At 32.8% G+C, this 21,325-nt stretch overlaps 4 protein-coding genes across 9 annotated transcripts; 2 read left to right on the top strand and 2 right to left on the bottom strand.

Annotated features, from left to right (window-relative positions):
- Positions 1-716: 716 nt before the first annotated feature.
- Positions 717-6,538, bottom strand: LOC122397000 (intraflagellar transport protein 88 homolog). 2 transcript variants are annotated; one of them, XM_043395801.1, is made up of 16 exons: positions 6,407-6,538; positions 6,150-6,327; positions 6,013-6,063; positions 5,692-5,867; positions 4,736-4,931; positions 4,439-4,656; positions 4,100-4,331; positions 3,696-3,853; positions 3,428-3,614; positions 3,163-3,349; positions 2,958-3,105; positions 2,762-2,873; positions 2,624-2,692; positions 2,262-2,553; positions 1,904-2,098; positions 717-1,385 (listed from the first exon to the last, which is right to left on the bottom strand). In XM_043395801.1, exons 2-16 carry the CDS (start codon positions 6,285-6,287, stop codon positions 1,270-1,272), a joined length of 2,475 nt encoding a protein of 824 aa, XP_043251736.1. In that variant the 5' UTR covers positions 6,288-6,327; positions 6,407-6,538; the 3' UTR covers positions 717-1,269. The 2 variants fall into 2 exon arrangements, with proteins under 2 accessions (XP_043251736.1, XP_043251743.1); XM_043395808.1 differs by having other exon boundaries at positions 2,958-3,099.
- Positions 6,539-6,635: 97 nt separating this feature from the next.
- LOC122396940 (centaurin-gamma-1A) lies at positions 6,636-11,261 on the top strand. 2 transcript variants are annotated; one of them, XM_043395739.1, is made up of 13 exons: positions 6,636-7,367; positions 7,475-7,707; positions 7,813-7,954; positions 8,315-8,446; positions 8,663-8,820; positions 8,885-9,027; positions 9,099-9,297; positions 9,404-9,506; positions 9,955-10,182; positions 10,249-10,366; positions 10,544-10,756; positions 10,850-10,994; positions 11,076-11,261. In XM_043395739.1, the coding sequence occupies exons 1-13, from the start codon at positions 7,202-7,204 to the stop codon at positions 11,250-11,252; spliced, it is 2,157 nt and encodes a 718-aa protein (XP_043251674.1). In that variant the 5' UTR covers positions 6,636-7,201; the 3' UTR covers positions 11,253-11,261. The 2 variants fall into 2 exon arrangements, with proteins under 2 accessions (XP_043251674.1, XP_043251682.1); XM_043395747.1 differs by lacking the exon at positions 6,636-7,367 and having other exon boundaries at positions 7,554-7,707; positions 7,797-7,954.
- A 599-nt stretch (positions 11,262-11,860) lies between these two features.
- Positions 11,861-20,270, bottom strand: LOC122396957 (protein zwilch homolog). 2 transcript variants are annotated; one of them, XM_043395765.1, is made up of 14 exons: positions 19,040-20,270; positions 18,663-18,931; positions 18,515-18,580; positions 14,312-14,369; positions 14,110-14,242; positions 13,817-14,051; positions 13,583-13,747; positions 13,356-13,526; positions 13,076-13,277; positions 12,912-12,991; positions 12,591-12,829; positions 12,258-12,488; positions 12,085-12,197; positions 11,861-11,999 (listed from the first exon to the last, which is right to left on the bottom strand). In XM_043395765.1, the coding sequence occupies exons 5-14, from the start codon at positions 14,175-14,177 to the stop codon at positions 11,938-11,940; spliced, it is 1,566 nt and encodes a 521-aa protein (XP_043251700.1). In that variant the 5' UTR covers positions 14,178-14,242; positions 14,312-14,369; positions 18,515-18,580; positions 18,663-18,931; positions 19,040-20,270; the 3' UTR covers positions 11,861-11,937. The 2 variants fall into 2 exon arrangements, with proteins under 2 accessions (XP_043251700.1, XP_043251693.1); XM_043395758.1 differs by lacking the exons at positions 18,515-18,580; positions 18,663-18,931; positions 19,040-20,270 and adding an exon at positions 14,443-14,581.
- LOC122396974 (protein NDUFAF4 homolog) lies at positions 15,486-17,010 on the top strand. Of its 3 annotated transcripts, none has more exons than XM_043395784.1 (6): positions 15,486-15,524; positions 15,728-15,798; positions 15,948-16,111; positions 16,275-16,366; positions 16,439-16,661; positions 16,773-17,010. In XM_043395784.1, exons 3-6 carry the CDS (start codon positions 15,967-15,969, stop codon positions 16,874-16,876), a joined length of 564 nt encoding a protein of 187 aa, XP_043251719.1. In that variant the 5' UTR covers positions 15,486-15,524; positions 15,728-15,798; positions 15,948-15,966; the 3' UTR covers positions 16,877-17,010. The 3 variants fall into 3 exon arrangements, with proteins under 3 accessions (XP_043251719.1, XP_043251711.1, XP_043251727.1); XM_043395776.1 differs by having other exon boundaries at positions 15,716-15,798; XM_043395792.1 differs by lacking the exon at positions 15,486-15,524 and adding an exon at positions 15,649-15,669 and having other exon boundaries at positions 15,716-15,798.
- Positions 20,271-21,325: the final 1,055 nt, after the last annotated feature.

Below are 21,325 nucleotides of genomic sequence, written 5' to 3'. Positions count from 1 at the left end.
GGCCCGCGTGGACGTAGCTCGGTACTTTGCGTACATGAACGTATCGTAATCGCGCCACACACGCGATTTAAGCACGATGCCGACTTTACGTAGAAATAAGAAATGTAACGGGACGCTTTAACAACAAAAAAATGAAAAATATTAATCAAGAAAACATCGTCGTCGTATCTGACAAAATGACTCCACAATTATCCAGTTTGTAAACGAGTGTAAACAGTGTCGAATTAATTTGTATCTATTCGACGAATTACTTTTGTTTCGTGCGTACGTCGCGAACGAAAGTTTAGTCGAATGAGGATTTTTCGTGAAAAAAATTTATTCGAATGACGTCAATGAACGATTACGTATTTATGCGTTACGTGAACGAGAATTGGAAATTTTTAATATAAAGATTCGTCAATGTTCTATGTGTAAATTCGTAAATTGTTTATCTTTGTAACGAATTTAGGAAAAAGTTTAGTAAATGTATGGAAAAATTGTTATCTATATTTGAATTGAGTTAATTCGATACAAATGCGCTGCTACTCTACGGTAAGTGCTCACAGTCGCGACGCCATGTTTGATGCTATTGCGTGGCGTAAAGGGTAAATGTTAGCTCGTTAGCTCGATCACAAAAATTATAGTTTATCGCGATTATTTTTAAATCAAAAACACTTGATTTATAACACGTGTACTAGTTTAGTAGATGCATAGAAACGATAGCAACTCTGGCGCTGGTTACTGCCCACGCTTTCGTATGCTCCTAAAGGAACGCTCGCATTGTGCCCGTTGAATGAAGTTTGAAAGTAGCTGCAATAAAATAACATCCGTCTCCTAAACTACCATACACTGAATGGAGTTTGATTAAATTGGCCACCGTGTTTAAATTTAGATCGTTACAATCGGTCGACCCTCGTGGCTTCATAATGTACGACACCATGTTACGCACAACTAAACATCTTGCACTCCGCAATGATAATTAAGGAATTCGTAGTACGCGTCTAGACTGAAAGCATATTGAAATCTAGCTATAAAGTGCCGATAAAAACGTTATTTGCGAACGTAATTGATATTTGTTTGAATATACATTTGTCTTTTTTTGAAATTTTTATGACACGCATTTCAGCGCGCATGAAGTCATTGACACACAGTTAATGGTCGACGTCAAATTTTCTGTCAATGTTTCATTTAATTTCTAAAGTTGTACAAACATCAATCGCGATACGACTTATATTACATTAGTAGAAGCAGTACAGTGCAATAAAGAAATGATAAACATTATATTTCACGTTACTGCGGTAAAAGATCATCACCGAGTTCTTCGTCGCCAAAATCATCGTCCCTTTTCCCGATGGACGTCATGGGACGAATAGGGAGAGGACCTACCGGATCTACATACGAAGTACCTGAATAAAATATTTCATAACGTTTGCTCTTTTAGTTGGCAATTTGCAGATTGACATCATCTTATCTAGCATTTAATTATACGCCATTTTTAACTATTCGAAATATATTATAGACCCGCGTAAAGTTTGAGAAGTACTATATAGGGAAGAAGCAAGAATGGACTGTTTAAAATAGCCAAACCCATTTATCATTTGTTCAATCCATTAGGGCAATTCAACCATCATCTATAAATCATTCTTGTTAATGGTCATTTCAAATAAAGCTACGCAACTCTGAAACTTTGATAAGTCCATCAAATATTCCATACTTGAGAAGGCAATATGATCAAAAGTACTTTAACATGTTATATTATTATATGTATATGTCTTCTAATTCGAAATACATATTTTTTCGGTCGTTAATGTTACCAGAACTCTCGTAAAGAATTCGAAAAAAAAGACGTCTACTGCTTTTAAAATTGGATTAACGTTCAAACTACATATTTCATACAAGGATTTTAATTTTGAATAATACGTACTCGGTTGATCGTTCACATCGGACACCGTTTCTGCGTAATTTTCAGTTGTAGACATTCGGTTAGGTCGTGAAACACCAGCACTACTCAAACTTTGAGCATCTCTTCTGCCAAAAGTGGGACTCGACCTGTGATCTGACAATACACTCATTCCTGAACCAGTTCGCGATGACGCCCCGCTATTACTCATTCTCGATCCTATAAACGAACGTAAATACAGCAATTTTATGTATTGGGTTGGAACATCTGTTGTATTCTCCACATCTTGCGAGAAAATTTGAAAAAAAGCGGCACGAAGTTATGTTCCAAACCAATACATGTAACAACGTATACTAAGTTTAAAAATATACATTCCCTGTACCTTGTCTTGCCGATCCTTGTCTATCTTTTAGTTCCTTTGCTTTTTCGGCTCGCTTTAATTCCGTTGCATATAACTGTGCCTCCTTTAAACCAAGATCGCTACATAAACGAACCAAAAATTTAAGACACTCAACATTTTCAGGAAATTTCTCGTGAATATCTTGATACTCTAAAAGAGCTTTGTGAAATTGGCCAGTTCGTCTTAAACATGCCGCGACAAGTAATCGCCATCTTGGATCATCGGGAGCAAGTTGCACTGCTTTCTTGAAATAAACTAAAGCCTTTTCGGCAACCTTGAATATATAACAAAATAACAATGTATTTCATATATATGATACAAAAGAAGAACGTTAAAATCTTTACCTGCATTGACACAAAATACGACCCAAGCCAATCAATTACTTCGAAATTTGCAGGGAAAAATCTGTAAGACTAAATACATCGAAATTTTAATATAATTATAGAGTGTAAAAAAAATAATTCACGAATGATAAAACTTACATCGCTATAAAATTGATATGCTTGTTGCTTATCTCCAGTTCCATCATACATTTCCCCTATCTTTTGCAGAACTCCAGGGTCAGATGGTATTATACCCAGCAACTGATTAAACCTACGTTTCAAAATAATTTTACATAAGTTAATTATTCATAGCGATACTCAAATTGGAAATAAAATTTAGAAACGATCATAATACCATTCCGATGCCTGGTCTATGTCGTTCGTCAGTTGATACAAATGACCAATTTGATACAGCGTTTGTGGGTCGTGTCTAACAATATTACGAATTTTCCAAAAGCATTCCAACGCTTCCTCGTACATACCTTGTTTTTTGTACACTAATCCTATTAAGTAAAATTTCATTAATGTTCCGTTTCCATACGTCTGTTAATAAAAATTACCTAAATTATAAAGCGCCTGCACGTGACTAGCATCCGTGTCTAACGCACAAAAGAGAAGCTCTCTAGCAATATGTAATTCGCCCTTTCTGATTGCGCAAGCGGATAAATTAACATAAGCTGCCGCATTGTAAGTATCCGCACTTCGAGCGATTTCCCCGCATCTTTCTGCTTGATCGTAATCTCCTTGCTAGGAGTTGAATAAAAATTATTAAATTGTAATACTAATATGTAATTCATAATCTGTATATCTGGTACAAGAACTCACAAGGAAATAAATGAACGAAAGCATGGTCGCAGCTGCGCTATTAGCTTTACTTTCTCGATTTTCGAACATTTTCAATGTATCGATAGCTAACTGAGTTTCTCGATTGTGTAAAAATACCATAGCTTTACTAATTTCTAAATCAGCAGCTAGTAGCCCATAAGCTGAAGATTTTATAGTATCGACACACCTTAACGACATACGATTATAGTTAATAGAATCAACAATGTGATCAAGTTGATTTTACGGTAACGTAACCCTAAAAAGTTACCAAGCAAATCCCGCGGTTAGCGTATCCTCGATACTAGGTGCTATAAGTTTTGCAGCAGAAAGTATGGTTTTCTCAGCTTCCAATTTCAATTCTTTCTCTAACTTGGATAAATCATCATTTTTCAAAGTTTCATTTAATATATTAGAAACAACATCATCCTATAAAATGCATAAATACAATTTTTGAAAAGAACAGAATAGATATTTTTTTAAGAGTCAACGATTTATACGTGCACTGTGCTTAGTGTTTATTATTCAGAAAGTAATAATTTTTTATTACTATGCCAAAGTATATGTGCAAAAAATTGCAATTTCTTAGTTGGTAGAATGCTTATAGTTACTGAGTGTGGGCTATATTGAAAGCAACATTTTATATAATGACATTTTTGAACATGCCCAACTCACAGTACTTATGTTATATCTGTCCTCCTGATCTATGTTAAGTTGAACTTCTAATAACTCTAAAAATGCTCTTTTCATTTTATCTCTATGAGACAACGCAAAATGGCATAAAACAGCATGCAACCCTGCTTTAAATTCAGCTCTTTCTTTCATCACCCATTCAAAACTATTAGCTGCTTCTTCTAAACGACCCATTTGTACAAATAACATTCCAATGTTATGCATTATTTTTATTCTGTGAATTGTTTAGCAGCAAGTTATTATTAATATAAATAATAACCATAAAAATTCAGTAACAGAAACCCAACAATTTATATTAACAATATACTGCTATTTGATTACCTTAAATCTTTATGAGCTGCTGGTGCTTGATCAAATGCCATTCTATACATTTTAATTGCCTGGGACAATTGCCCCATTTTAACATATATATTTCCCATATTCACTTTAAGTCTAGCACTGTTACTGAACATTCTATTTCTTGTTATAGCTTGATATGTAGCTATAGCTTCTGTAAACATATTATTGTTGGTATATTGAGTTGCCAAATTAAAAATAACCTGAAAAATTGCATAATGTTAAATATTTTCAATGCTTTCCTTTTCAATTACATATAATAAATGAAATATTGATCCTTACAGCAAATGTTAAATCTACATTGTGACTGTCACTGAGTCCAGCTTGCTCTTGCAGTCTAATAAGAGCCCGTTCTCTTGAAGATGCTTCTCTTGCTCTCTCTAGAGCAACTCTCATGTTATTTTCATATGCTGCTTCTACTGAACTCTCTATTATCTCCATTATTTTTCTTTCAGTTACTTTTATTTTCTCTGTCGGCCTGTTTAAAAAATTATTAAAATATCAACTTTTGAAATCTTATTTTTACATATGCAGGGTGTTTAGCCACCCCTGGGAAAAATTTTACTGGGGGATTTTAGTGGCCAAAATAAGACGAAAATCAAGAATACCAATTTGTTGATGGAGGCTTTGTTAAAAAGTTAGTAACGTTTAAAGTTCCGCCCGTACTGAATTTTTGTCTCGAAAATGCGCAAGATTTCGAGGGTATGTCTATTCACCAAAAATGATTGTAATTGACCCCCGCAACTGAAAATAATTTTTCCGGAACGATTTGAAATTTTTTTTCCCGTCCAAAAATTTAGGCACCTAATTAGATTTTTGGTAAGGAATTTTTTTCTCGAAAGTGCGTAGGATTTCGGCGGCATGTGTAATGACCAAAAATGGTGGTAATCGACCCCCGCAACCGAAAATAATTTTTATAGAACGATTTGAAAAATTTTTTTTCGCCTAAATATTTCAGCACCTACCCGATTTTTTTTCTCGAAAGTGGATAGGATTTTGGAGGTATGTCTATTCACCAAAAATGATTGTAATTGACCCCCGCAACCGAAAATAATTTTTCCAGAACGATTTGAAATTTTTGAATTTAATTGTTAGTAACTTTTTAACGAAGCCTCCATCAAGAAATTAGTATTCTTGATTTTCGTCTTATTTGGTCTCTAGAATCTCTTGTTAAAATTTTTCCCAGGGGTGGCAGAACACCTTGTATAGAGTAATAGTGATTAATATTATGATCTTACGTGTCTTCTTTCCCAGTTTCTAAGGGTGGTGCAGGTCCTTTAACACTACTACTCATATTAAGTGGATCAAAAGGTTGGCGGCTGCTGCTGGTATAACCAGCACCTCTGACTGCAGTCATTGGCCGAATACCACTAGTACTTGGACGTACAGAAATACCTGTACCGGTTCTATGAAACTGGAAACATTAAACAAAGTTAAATATTGCAATAACATTATAAAATGCAAATGCATACACAGCAAAAAATTTAACACAGGCAACTTAAATGAGTTGTCTGTACTATTTTTTGTAATATACTATCTAAATTTATTATCTTACTTACTCCACTTGATGTACCTAAACGCATTGCAGTACCAGGCACCTTTGGTGTAAACTATTGTAAAATTAAAAAATCAGATTTTTTTTATCGAAAACAATAAACAGTTTTTGTTAATATAAGATATGTTTACTGTCACTTACAATCGACCTTCTTCCATATCCTGTATTAAGAGTTTCTTGAAAAAAATCATCTTGTTCAATATCTTTGATATTGTATACTGATGAATAATCGTTATATCCATCATAAATATCATCATCAAGTTGTGCAGCAGTCATCATGAATATTTCTGTAAAATGCCGTTACTTAGGCAAACGGACGCTATAAACAAAGCAATAACCAATTTTACGATACTTATAATAAACCGATAAATAATATTTTTTCTTTAATCTTAATTTACCTGTAATACAATATAATCAAAATTAGAATTATCCTGAGAAACGAACAATAATTGTTAAAAACTGCGTTACACAATTGATTTGTCTTTCGAGTTTTCCACGTGATAAATAGAATTTTTCTAGTTACATCTGCGTTTACAACACCAAATAGATAGTTTTATATTGTTATAAAACAGATTCTATTACAGCTAATTGTGACAAAATTATTTTGTATTAAACTGATCTTTATTAAATATTAAAAACTATAGTGGTATGTTCTTATAAGGTAAAGTCTATATTACATTGAAATGCAAATTGCATGCAATTGCATCGAACAACGGGACCTAACATTTATGGGTTGGCAATGTAAGCGTAAGCTATCGTATGCTTTTTAGGCAACTGATCCATAATATCATGAAGTTTCGCAGTTAGTTTACGTAAAAAGGAAAAAAGTATATATTTCGATAACGTATCTTTTCACGTCACAAGTTTTCTATTTCCATCGAATAACCGATCAAGAAATTACTATTTACTTCAATAATTTTTCATTGGCAGCTTGACAAGATATTCTAATTTTGTTGTTTCCCAGAAGGCGGAGTTATTTTATGCACCAGCAGTGTCAGATAACCTCCGGTTTCTCTAAGACCAATAATGTTTATAAATATTCAAATTTGACATGTGTTATTCGATAACACGTGAATTTCGATACGTGAAATTATGTGAAAATACTTTTAATCGTTGACTACGCACGCGAAATGCAGTTCAAGGCTGTATCTGTAATGTGATCTCGTAAAGTAATTTAAAGTGATTTCAAGAAAATGACAACTGAGCAGAGCGTGCACGATCATTCTCTTGCAATTAGACAAGAAATACAACGTTTCGAAAGTGTTCATCCATCCATATATGCTATTTATGACTTGATAGATCTCATATCTGACACACATGTTGCAAAACAGATTCGCGAACATGTTGTTGCGATCGAAGGTATATGTAATAAAAATTGATTAAAAGCATTTAAATACTTTTCTTTAATTTTCTTTTACATTTCCTTTCTGTACTGCAAAATAATTGTAAATAATTCTATATTATAGATTCTTTTGTTAATAGTCATGAGTGGACATTGGCTAGAGATGTTCCAGAATTACATTTAGGAATTATTGGTTCGTCTGACTCAGGAAAATCTGCTTTAGTTCATAGATATCTGACTGGTTCTTTCATGCACGAAGAATCTCCAGAAGGTGGTCGTTTTAAAAAGGAAGTTTTTATCAATGATCAAAGCTATCTCTTATTAATTAGAGATGAGGGTGGAGTACCAGAGTCACAAGTACACAAAATGATTTATTACATTATATGATCGATGCATTCACAATATATATCATTTGGTAACATATTTTGCTTTAACATTTAACACAGATATCAATCATTTCAGTTCTCCGCTTGGATAGATGCTTTATTGCTCGTGTTTAGTTTAGAGAGCGAAGAAAGTTTTTCGATAGTTTGCAGTTTCTATAATAGAATGTGTTCATTTCGAAATATGTCAGAAGTACCAATAATACTTGTAGGAGTACAAGGTAAAACGTACACATTGTCCTTATGTTTATAAAATATTTCTTAACCGTTTTAGCGCCACGCAGCGCGATCGCGCTGTTCGCGTTCTGCGCTGAAATGTGCCGCGATGTTTGGTCACTTTTGAGCGTTTAGTATAACGTTTATGATATGACTGATGAAATTTTTACGAATATAAAAGTGAATAACAATACGAAGCGCGAGCGCGCCGAGCGGCATATTTCGACGAAAAAAAAAACATTGCAATCGCGTCTATCGGCATTAAAAACCCCTGGCACTAAAACGGTTAATGCACAAATCCTTTACTTTTCTACAACATACATTTATTAGTTAATATCAAATTATATTTATTTCACATTGTTTAGATTCAATAAACGATTCCAATCCTCGAGTTATAAAAGATGTTAGACCTCGGAAATTGGCATGCGATCTAAGGTGTCCTTATTATGAAACATGTGCTATTTATGGTTTAAATGTTGAAAGAGTATTTCAAGATGGTAAATATTCTAAAATAATTAACAATGCTATACAGTTTTTGGTTTGATTAAAATGTAATTTTTAAATAACAACTTACATGCAGTAAGTTCACACTTTTATAATAGGTAAATTCTATATGTAAATACCATACGTATTTGTTACACATTTTCTTACACCATTACTGTTATTCTTCAGTGACTTTGATGATTATTCTGAGAGTATTCTGAATATTACAGTGTGTCAAAAAATTATACAACATGTATCTGCAAAACATTATCGATGTAATGGACAACAAGCAACAGATAATGAAACAAAGTATCCTGTTTCAATGATTGCAAAAAACGTACAGCTTCTTGCCAAAGACATGGAAGCGACAAATTCATCAAAACTAAACGTGAGTTATCAACTTGTTTTAATATATTGAAGTAAAGTGTTTAATAAATCCATTCTTTCCACAGACATCTGATAAAGATGAAGATTCGCGATCTCTTCATGGTAGTTTGACTCAAAATGATTCTGGAACGATAAGTGATAATTTTCATAATGTACAGAATCAGCATGGGGATCTAAGATCCTCGATTTTAACTCCAACTACTATCAGGTTTAGTTGTTGATATTTCATCTTGTTCAATAACGAAATTATACATAACTCATTATATTTTTGTATTGCAGGAAATTTAGAAGGAAATCTAATATTTTTACCCCGTCAAAAAAAGAGAAATACAATATGGGTGAAATGGGCGTTGGAAGGGAAATACCAGTGAAACAAGGATACTTATTTAAACGCAGTAGTAAATCTTTAAAAGAATGGAAAAAAAAATATGTTACATTGCTAGAAGATGGTCGTTTAACTTATCATTCCAGTTTACATGTAATTATTATTTTTACACGCAACTAAATACTTGTATGGTACAATAAATCGAATGTTGTATTAAAAAATTTTAAGGATTACGTATATGTACATATTGTTTATCTAGGACTATATGAATGATGCCAATGGAAAAGAAATATTATTACAATACGTAACTGTGAAAGTGCCTGGAAAAACACCTAAGGGTTCAAAATCATCCAATGCTCAAGGTGCGTAACAAGTTATTTAAATATTCAATTTTGTTAATCCCGTGTCATTTGGACTACGACTATAGGTTAAGACTCTGCTACTCTGAGTAATTATGTACTTGGTTGATAAGTTTCGAACGTCGTCTCTACCTGTTTTGCGTGATTTTCTCGTGTTTCTAACTGATTCTGACTGATTCTGACTGATTCTGATGCGGACGATTGGGATCCCTGACCTTACATGCGTTCTACCGATCGTCTTTTGGATTTTCTTTGAGCTGGCTGCAAATGTCCTTGGCCGTGTCGCGGAACATTATCGATAATTCTCGATCCTTCGAGAACCGTGTTCCGTAACACGTGCCTTCTATCGATTTTTGCACCCGACTCGCCGATTTGGGGAATCGTTCGAGGATGGCTCGGCGGAACAATCCCAATTGGATCAAGTTCATCATAAATATGTCTTAATTTGCAGAGGATAGTTTCGAATTTTCTATTATTTCGTTAGAAAATAAGACTTGGCATTTTGAAGCAAACAATGCCGAAGATAGAGATAGTTGGATTTCTGCTATAGAACAACAAATTTTATCAAGTTTGCAAAATAGCGATGGCGATAAAAAGAACGAAACTGATGCTTTCAAAATGCATTGTATAAAAAATAAAGTATCAGGAAATGACGCGTGTGTAGATTGCGCAGCACCTAGTAAGTAACACTTGTAGAAATGTGTTACGAATATTTTTATATTTCATACTTTCAATTATATTTTAGATCCAGATTGGGCTAGTCTAAACTTAGGTGTATTGATGTGCATCGAATGCTCGGGAATACACAGAAATTTAGGTTCACACATATCGAAAGTTAGGTCACTGGATTTAGACGATTGGTCGTAAGTGCGATGTAACTACTTGTTTTGAAAGAATAATTTTTTTATCTAGATAATAATAATGTTACCGATAAATGATACGATTTTGAGGATACAATTATATAAATTCGAACGGATATATATATTTTTAGTTATGCATGTATTGTTCTATGGCATAAGTAGACGTGACATTAACTTTAGCGCAGGTCAATTAAGTGTAATGTTAGCCCTTGGTAATGACATAGCAAATAGTGTTTGGGAATATTGTTTAAACGGAAAACAAAAACCGAATTCAGATTCTCCTAGAGAAGAAAAGGAGCAATGGATCAGATGGAAATACGAAGATAAAATCTTCTTACCACCAATTAACCCAAACATTTCTTTAGGAAAATTGCTTATTGATTCAGTTTGCCGGTAAATATTCTCAAATCGCAAGTGAACTATAGTTGCATTGTTATAGATAATTTTTAGATAATTTGTTTTTCTTTTGCATGGTACGCGACGTAGGGGCGATATGAGAGCGTTTACATTGTGCTTGGCCAGATGTAGTTACGAAGATATTAATATGTCTGTCAGTATGGAAGATTTAAGGACACCTCTCCATTTAGCTTGTGCCACAGGAAACTTAGCTATGGCACAACTTTTAATATGGGTGTGTGTTTCTTGTTCTAATTATATTATAGAAATGATGTAAAAAAATATGATGTACTTGTACATTATTAAACCGTTACAGCATAAAGCAAATCCACATAATCTAGACCACGAAGGACGTACGTGTATGTCATACGTACGAGCACTTGAAAGAACGCTTGACAATTCATCGGATTCTATGGAAATGCAGAAGCTTCTTGAAGTGCTTGAACAAGCTACTGTTTCTGGAGTAGATGATGTAGAAACGGCTCAGTATTAAAACTGTTTACGTTACGTACTTATTGCATGCAAAGCCATGCTTTAATTAATGGCTTAGAGTTGATATAACTTTTATTATTAACGGTACTGATACTCAAAAAAGCAACCAAAGTATGTTAAATGAATTTGAAACAGAAAGCGGTCTATTTCTATAAAATAGCATTCTGTACTGTGTTAAAGAAGATTTACATTGTGTATAACAGTCTGTCTCCTTTTAATTGTTGGCTACAAATTTCGTAAGAAATTTGACCACATATTTTAATAAATATAACATACTTTGCATATATATTTGTACATTGAAAAGAACTTTGAATTGAAAATATAATTCATATTATTATAAATATATATTTAATGAGGTTTAGGTCAGTGAAAGTAATGTCTAATAGTAAATTGGAGTGTACATTATCAATGACTGAGAGTACAAACACTCGTAAATCTAGTTATATTTATACAGAAAATACATTCAATGTATTTGAGGAATGCTTTTATAATTTTTATTTTATTAATTATGAATTAAACATATGATTACCTCGCAGTATATTCCTTTTATTTTAGGCGGCTCCCAAAAAAATTATACTTTTGAATTTATTGATCTTTCTGTGCCTTTTTTTTTAATTAATATTTTCACATAAAAATTGTATATAGTATACAAATTTTTGCATTAAAATTTTCTTAAAACCAATGTTTTATTTAAATTTAGTAGACGAGCAAATAGCATTCGTAACATAATATTCTTCGTTCGAATTGTCTAAAAGGTATTAAAAAAAAAATTTAATGATAAACACAGATAAAATTTCATGTTATGTATTATACTTCTAAAATACAATTCTTACCTCGAGGATTAATTATTGTTGGAAATAAAGGTAATCGACTATAGTATTTAATAGTTGTCAATTTTGATAACTTGGATTGTGAAGAAAGTGAAATTCTTCGTGTAGTAGGAATCCTGTAAACAATGTATGGTTGTTTTTAGATGTAACACTTTTGTTAGAATTATTAAACTTACTCCTTATTCAAATTATCGATTGTTGAAACGGGAAGGGGAACATTTAGACTGTAGATTATGTTTTGATGCAGATCATGATAATTTTGTATAGGCGATTCTTCGCAAACGTATTGTTTGAAAGCACATAAAAATAAAGGCTTTAGATCATTAGTTGAATATTCTAAATTATTTTGTATAAGTAACATAAACTCCAAACATACATGAATTTGTACCATATACATTAATCTTTTCCTAAAAACATTAAAAGATAATGATATATATATGTTATATCGTTATATGTAACAAAAGAGCATTATTGAAGATATAATAATAATATAATTTGATTACACATACCTATAGGAATCAACTATAAATTCACCACACGACACATTTCCCAATTTGTGATCTATATCATGTAGGTCAACAAGTTCTGCATTTATTAAAATATACATATAGTCTCTGAATAATTTTGTAAAACCCATATCTACCACATATTCCAATGGTAAACTACCAGACAGTAAACGTGAAACTATTCTGTGCTCATTTGGATGGGAAATAATTTTGGCGAATCTTGTTGAATTTGACAAATTTACCTAGCATGTATTAATTGCGTTTTTTTTTATTACGTTTGATAAGAAGTAATAAAACTACTTTTCTTAAAAATTTATATTATACCTGTGAGGAACTCTCATTTATTATAATTTCTTCGAGTATTATACGAATACACTCTGTCATTTTAACATAGTTTGTATTCTCTACAAGTATATATAAACACATATAATTTTATATACGAATGAATATATATGTATATTTGTGTTTATTGCATAAGATTCACTTACTGATGAGCAATTCCCATAAAAGATCTGTAAAATCTAAGTTATATCTGCCTGGAAGTTGTTCTATATATTGTTCAATTTTCAAATTATTATCTAAACATTCATTTACAAAATTAATTTCATGTGGATCGTTAATATCAACATTTTTATAACTGTAGTCCTCATTCAATAAAAGGTCTAAATTTCTTAATATTGTACCATGTTCCTATTTTAAATAGCAAAATAATATTATGAGGTATTAAAGATACATTGTGAATAGTTGGAGAGTTAGACTCTAAAATACCTCTTTATATGGACTTGTGAAATCACGTGGAAATTCTAAGGGAGTTGAAATATTAGAAGTTACGTTTTTATTATATTCTTCTATTATGTTCAAGTATTGATTTAACAACAATAATTGGGCCCACAATTCCTTCAAAGGACTAATTTTTGATCCTGTAACAACTTGAACTACCTGAAAAAGTATAGAAATTACTTATGCATTTTCAAGTGATTATAAAAAATTCTCACCAAATTATTCTTTGATGCTCTTGAGGATGGATATAATGATAAATTACAAGTATCTACTTCTATGCTTAAACTTCCTTTAAAATTGCATTTTACATTTTCATCCCAATTAATAATTTCTTCTTTTGTTCCAAATAAATTGAAAGTATTAAATGCAGATACAGTGACCTAGATACAAAAAGAAAAGAAAATTACTAATATATGTATGTATAATCATCAAAGAAACATGGTACCCACATTATATTCTTGTACATGTGAAAGTTTTAAATGCTGTTGAAGAATACTTGAAGAAGAATTTTTGATAACATCAAAAGATTCAGTATCAGCTGAACAAACTTCAATTGTAGTAAACCATTGTCCTTGAATAATTGTACCTAATAATCTACATTTTTTCTTATCCTCGCCATTGCAAAGTGCAAATATTGGTGGAAAAGCATCCGTTATTAATTCAATACACGCATTTAATGCATCACTGAAATAAAATTATATTTTTTATATCAAATAGTTTTTATTATAATAGCTGATTTTACCATGCTTCCATTCTGCTTAATGGTAGATATTTTTCTTCTGTTTTGGACCAATTTTGTTTCATCACCATAATACTATCCTCAAAATCAATATCATCAAATGAATATTTCAAAGGTGATCCAGTAACATCAAATTCTGAAACGTTTATTCGAGCAATTTATATAATCAAATTAAATGATTTTTAATGTTACATGGCAAACTTACTGCTTGTTTGATCATCATCAATGTGTTCAGAATCATTATTCAAAGATTCTGTACAGTGCTAAATGTAAACAAAGAATAGATTACACGCTTGTCCATTAAAAGAAACATACAATCCATTATAATACACATACTTGTTCATACAAAATAATACTCGGCGTATCCTTATATTCCGGGAAAAGTCGAGCCACGTACGACAAGTAAAGTTTATTCACTTTTATAGACGGATTTAAAACTTTTCGTAACGTATCAAGCTCATAATTCATTTTGAATAATTGTTTATGATTGTAAATGGTTCAAAAAGTTATAATATAACCTTGTAATAATACTGCTTTACGCCAGAACGCGCGTAATAGGGTACATTTGTTAGATTTCTTTATATTTTACGGCGGTTTTACAAATGTGAGCTTTTTATCCTCACCGACCTCACGTTAGCGAATATTGTGCAAAATATTACTCATCGATTTAATTTATTTATAAAACGTGTATTATGTATAAAATATTCCTAATGTTTATATTAATAAAACATCAAATTCAAACATATTTTCCACGCTTTTTATTTTCATTCTCCCTTGCCTTTCCCATTAATTTCTTAATTTTTATAAATGCCAAAGTTTTATTCGAAATATTCTTTAATCATTTTTCTACACATTTTTTCATGCAATTAATTAGCTGTGAACGATTACTGGAAGCGATAGTTATTTTAATCCTTGCGCTACAAATTAATACAAGTTTACAGGTGTGATTTATTCGGATATTCAGGGTCTTGCATCTGACTATCGTTAAAAATTAAGAAAAAAAATAATATACGTGACGCCATCTAATATCGGGGATTCTAACTGCTAAAAAGTTGCCAGGATCACACAATACTAAAGGAGGTATACGGAGTACAAGTTCCCTCACTCCTGCTACTCCTATCACACATAGCTTGATTATTCACTAATTACTTCTGTCCTGGAATTAAATTATGAACTTTTAAAATTTAAGAATATGGTATAAACCATTGGCAACACTCAAAGATACTTTTTGCAACCATTCCTTGCAACAAGAAGTTATTAACAAATATCAAAAGTCGGAATATTTACGGCTATATTACTGTATGCTTTAATCGATGAATTATCAACTTTTCTGTATTATTACACATATTTCTGCTACCACATCACCAAGTAGACATCCTTGGCAACATTCAAGGGCTAATTTTGCAACTATCCTTGCTCTAATTAATTAGTAATAATAGCATGCCTCGAAATCTTGATAGTACGTTCTATAAACTGTTTGTTGTATTGTGTATAAGTAATACACTTCGGTTATTTGTTCTTCATAACAGCCAGTATATATTAGATCGCATTAAAAATTGACGAGTAATATTTTGAGTATACGTTTTTTTAATTTCATTTATGTAATTAGTTTTGTTGCCGGTTACGCGTGCGGCATACGGCTGGTTCTGTTCAGTATTTCGGTGGACAACCTCTCTACTTTCTGTAGTAGAGGTTAGAATATTTAACTTAATACATACATTCAGTATGTGTGTGTTAAGTTTCTTATTTTTATACAATTTTATATGTTAAACACTGAAGTGTTTTTGCAAGGTTTAAATTACATTTATCAGTTTACCATTAGAAAATGAAAAATAACGTAGCACTTTAGTTACTATAACTATGGGAGGCATATATTCTCGTCTCACGAGCCCGATTCGCAAATATAATATCGAGAATCGTGCACATAAAATAATTTCGAAAGAGAAACCAATAGCTGCACCTCAATTTCCCTCGGTAGCCCAGCAAAAAGAAATTGTAGATAAATGTAAGTTGTTTTTTAATGAATTATGTAATCTGAATGTGCATTCTGAAATAACTGTGACAAATCTAAAATAGAGGCAATTGCAATTTATATTAGGATATTACGTTTGTTATATTAATCAACAATAACAGTTTATAATGTTTTTATGATATGTTTTTTATGTCAGTACATCCTGATTTTATGGATACTGCTTACAAAAAGGATACGCAGTTGGATGAACGCTTAAAAAGTGTCTATGTCTCATCCATTGGTTCAGAGGTGTGTTTCTTTTAAACAAGGCTTTAATAAAATGAAATTGCAAGGATAAAAAGAATCTTCCGTATACTTCAGAATAAATCAATGGTGACGGATGCAAGTTCAACCAGGCCTTTACCACGAGAAACATCTGATTATCGTGAATCTGAAGATGGATACCGTGATCCGATTGTAGTACCTGAGGGTAAATGTTCCACAAGGCAAGCTGTGACTTTTCTTAAAAAGTACAAAGAAAAGTTTCCTGAATATACTGCAGAACAAATAGCTCTCGAGTATAAGCTAGACAAACAAGTAGCAGGTAAATATATGTATTGGAGAAAATGATAAGAGCACAACAACTGCTATTTTTCTGCTTGGCCATAAAAGTATGTCAAAGTTATTCACTAACGTGTTAATACTTTTATTTCAGAAAATATTGTGGAGCATTTTAGAATTCCTGGAACTATGCATATAGATACAAAAGATAAGTATAAGTCACCATTGGAAATGGTGTTAAAGGCTAATGATCCATAAGCATTTAAAGGATGATGATGAGCAAATAGTAATTTATTAGACACTGTAAGAAATGCATTTAATGTGATTCAATTGGCCCTATCCTAAATTGTATAATGTGTAATTTACTTTTATACATTAAATTACACTTATAAGCAAAAAACATTTAAAGTATATGTTTACGAATTTAAATTTAATTTATGAAATGAACTTTTCTGTATAAATAAATTAATAATTATATAACTGTTGTTATTTAAAATAAAATTTGTGTATTTTTCATTCCCTCATAACGGTATTGTCAATGGATTGGTGATATTCTTTCGAGGAAAATGAGCACGACTATTTGTCATATTTCTGTGAAATTTCGTTTTCTTTGATATTTTGTTAGCTTCCATTTAACACTAGAACTACCAAAGCAGTCAAAATTTCTAATAAAACTTGTAAAAAATTTACCCTAATTTTCTATAAGAAAATGAATAAACACCTAATTTCTATTGGTACAAATAAATACACTATAATTGTCGGTAATTCTAGTATTAAGCATCTACACTGTGCTTCGATGCAATAGTCGTTCAAATTTTCATTTGTAATATAGGTAGAAGAGAAACCAAATTATATATTAGTATATTCAGAATTAAGTAATTAACTCGAATAAAAATTATAAATATTGAAAACTGAAGAACGTATTAACATATCTCGATCTTTCTACTTCACGTGCGATCAACCGTAACGAACAGAGGCACTACTTCCTGATTTCTGGTACCGCGGGCGCCCAGGCGTCCCGAAGCACCGGCTATCATGCCGAGAAGAAGGTGCGACTATTCGTCACTAGTAACACCTCGCCTATGCAATGCACACATACAACGTGTCTCGTGCTACCTGTTAACCACCGTCTGCGTTTTAACGTTCTATTTAATAATGAGAATATCGTGCATCGTTAGAAAGAGAACTGTCCGTGTTTGGACTATGCCTACGAACGTGTGTCAGCCCGTCACGTGGCGATCAAGCTAAGCTCAACAAGCTCTTCAGGGACAGGGAAACATGTTGGAGAAGGTGTACGTTCGCCTAGGATTATCCGCCCTAATGCTTACGGTTGGACTCTATTCGGTGCATTCGATAGATTGGCACGCAGGCAGAATCGATATTGTCCGGATCAGTGTTTCTCAAACTACGTTTCTCTCATGTATTTATGCACATGCTACAGCTACCTGACATCAATGCTAATTCAGTGAATAGACGCTAGAATTACCTCCGAATTTTCAGATCGATATGGCAGTCAGATTGGTCCGCGAAAGTCCATTGTTACAGAACTTTTCTAATATCATTTTTCAACATTTTCAAATTTTCTCGTGTTTAATCATCACTCGTTAATTATTTACATTAAGAACTAATGTCAACTATGTTCAAAGATTTTTATTATTTTATCGAATTATATTTGATACGCATAACAAAATTATACCCTTTTGCAACTACAGTTTTTTTAAACGAATGTTTTACGTAATTTTTTTTATTATCTAAAAATACTAATCCTAATTAAAAATGAAATGTGTGGAAATGAATTTTACTGAAGGGCAACGAAAGAGCTGCAACAACAAAGTCTACGAAAAACATTCATAAAATACATGTAGATATCATTATTTAAAGAGTTTCTTCAAATACCTGAATATGCAGTCTATTTAAAATCTTCAGACACTATAGAATTCTATTCCTGGCCATTGTTCTTTTCTATGATAATATGCATTACATTTAAATCATTTTCAGTTTGAAATTGATAGTTACTTGCATATTTACTATGTAATATACTTACAGCTTCGTCGGAAGTTACATTTTCCTTAAAATATTAATCATATCGGATCATAAAATGGGAATGTAAAATATATTTTATAACGGCCATGCTTTGTAACCGCCATTCTTTCTTTTTGTAACGGCCATACTTTTTGTAACGGTCGTTCATTCTTCTCGCCGAAAGTTTCTACCGCCAGAGTCAACTTCACAACCTCGATCAATAAATTGAAGGGAATAATATTTTTCTTCTCTTTCGATTTATCCAAATTTTAAGAACTTTTATGTAACCAACTAAAGTAAAATAAATATTCTAATTTTATACTAATAATTTTGTTTCTGTTTAACATATGCAATTAGTGTAATAAATCGAAATAATATAAAATATATAATTTGACATACGCAGTTCCGTTGGCAGCACCGTCGCCAAACGACTGCTCGTTGCCGCCCATGTGGCGTTGCGACTTCAGTCCAGTTTGAACATCTGTAGAGTAAAGTCGTGCCTATTTTTTTTTTCTTTTATAATTCATAATTTCTTAAATTTTTCAATTTAATTCTCTTGTTCATTGTGTTTGATTGTGTAAAGTTCAAGCTGGGCTCACATCGTACGACGGTTTGTTTAGTGGGTTAGTGATATTTTAGGCTCGCCCGTGTCTTCCGTGTCTGCCGTGTGAATCGCGAGGGCAATTCAGATCCATAGTACTCCTCGAGCGGCTCACGTCCCCTTTCATTTTCTTCCCGCTTGGTAACGTCTGTAATGTGAAAATTGTATACTATCGTAGCCGTGACGCCGAATCGAGATGGCCGCCATTTTCTTAGCTTATTTGACCCGGTCATGGGAGCGAGATGATTCCGGTTGTTTCTGAGGCGATACGTAGCTAAAGTAGTGTGCAATTTGTGCTGCGCTTGGAAGTTCGAGCCCGAGTTCGATGTTGGTCCATAGCGTGCATTTCTATTACACGACCCGAAGTGCGCGACGATTCAACAGACATCCTTTGTTCTGTGTTTCCTTAATGGCCGATCAGTAATACGATTCTCTACGAATTGGGCTGTCGAAGGAGATCGTACGCGTATAGTCGGTATCCCATTAGGGCTCTATGCGATTGCCGATAAACGGAATCGAAAGGTATGCATCCTCCGCGAGAGCGGCGGAACATTCTTTCGGTTTGTTTTGTCGGCAAAATTCGCACGTAAATAACTTAGAAACTCGTCGTTTTTATATTATTTACAGTTCCATGTTTCCTTCATCCTGCGGCGGTGGTCCGGGCGTGGGGGAAATGGCACTGGATTCGCTCAACTCCCTATAGTGGAGTTTTGTTTAGTATCGCGCCGATTTCGTTACCGTCGACTCTTTCCGTTTGCTAGGAAAGGGTCATCACGGAGCACATTAAACGTAACCCGAATACGATTATTACTTAAATATCTTGTATCTATATCTAAGATATTCAGGTTAGCTAGGATACTTAGTTAATAAGGAGGGTAGAGATGGCTAGCATCTCTACTTCTTTTCCCGGGCAGGTCAAAAGTAGAACTGTAATCTTCTAATTGCGCAAGTAATTGGACGATTCAATGTCGCGACGATGTTTTCCGCGACGTAGTTTTTGCAATGGTGGGTGGATGGGCCCCGCGGAGATAGGGCGAGTCACCGTTTGCAGCAACCTCCTCGTGGTGTGACTTGGGAAATTTATATTACTATTGTAATGTAAATTTGCTAATGGCTGCAATGTTAACTTTTCAGTATTTCATTTTAACGTTCCCTTTCTCATAACAACTAGGCTTTTGAATTAAATAATCTCATTTGAACTGTAATTGAATGTATTTGTACTGTAATTCTTAATAATTGATTAATCGATTGGTACATAGTTACATACATTCACGTACACTCTACAGACGTAGACATAATAACAGATATACAAGGAGAAACTCAAAAACGATTATAAAATCCAATGTAAAATAAATAATAAAGATATTTTTTTAAATGATCGCCTTCCTATCACTCCCGCTTTGCATTTTATGCAAAAATTTAAGAAACATTATATTCTCCAATAAAATTTAAATAAATGCTGTCTCCTATACTCCCATTTATATCCTTCCATATATTTTATATTTTTGTATGTCGCGTGTAGTAAAACCTTTCGTATTTCATATATTTTTCGATCGTATATGGGAATTTGTTTATCTATATACATATAAAGAGGTACTTTAAATATAAACTAAATAGTTTTTCACGTAGGGTAAATACGCCTAAATATCGGTATGGGTGTCGTTATGAAGGTTATGTGGGACGTTAATTACGAAAATGGTATCAATTTTTAAGTCTAAGTTGGGGACATGACATAATAAAATTGAAACTATAGAGATGAATGGGGGTTTTATGGAGAAACAATATCTATTTCCGAGGGAATTAAACGGTTGAAAATAAATGAAACGCGAGGACACGTCCCCACGCTATGAAATCTGAACAAAGGCTGACGAGTGCAACATGGCCGCTTCCCCCACTCTCGCAGTTAGAGTGAGAGAGAAGACCGCAGTCTCTACGCAAACTTGCCTAATGCGCCATCTAGTGTTAAAAACAATGAACTAAATCTCGACAAACTTTGACGTCTCGCCGTAGATAGCAGTGCAATTCCATCGTATAGGCGCGCATTTTTTTTTATTTAAAAAACAAGCTTTGGACTAAGTTTATCA

This window comes from Colletes gigas, unplaced genomic scaffold, assembly GCF_013123115.1.
Source record: "Colletes gigas isolate AHSC1104 unplaced genomic scaffold, ASM1312311v1 Colletes_gigas_Sc00001, whole genome shotgun sequence".
Taxonomy (NCBI): Eukaryota; Metazoa; Arthropoda; class Insecta; order Hymenoptera; family Colletidae; genus Colletes; species Colletes gigas.
This window is presented reverse-complemented; position numbering and strand designations above follow the sequence as displayed.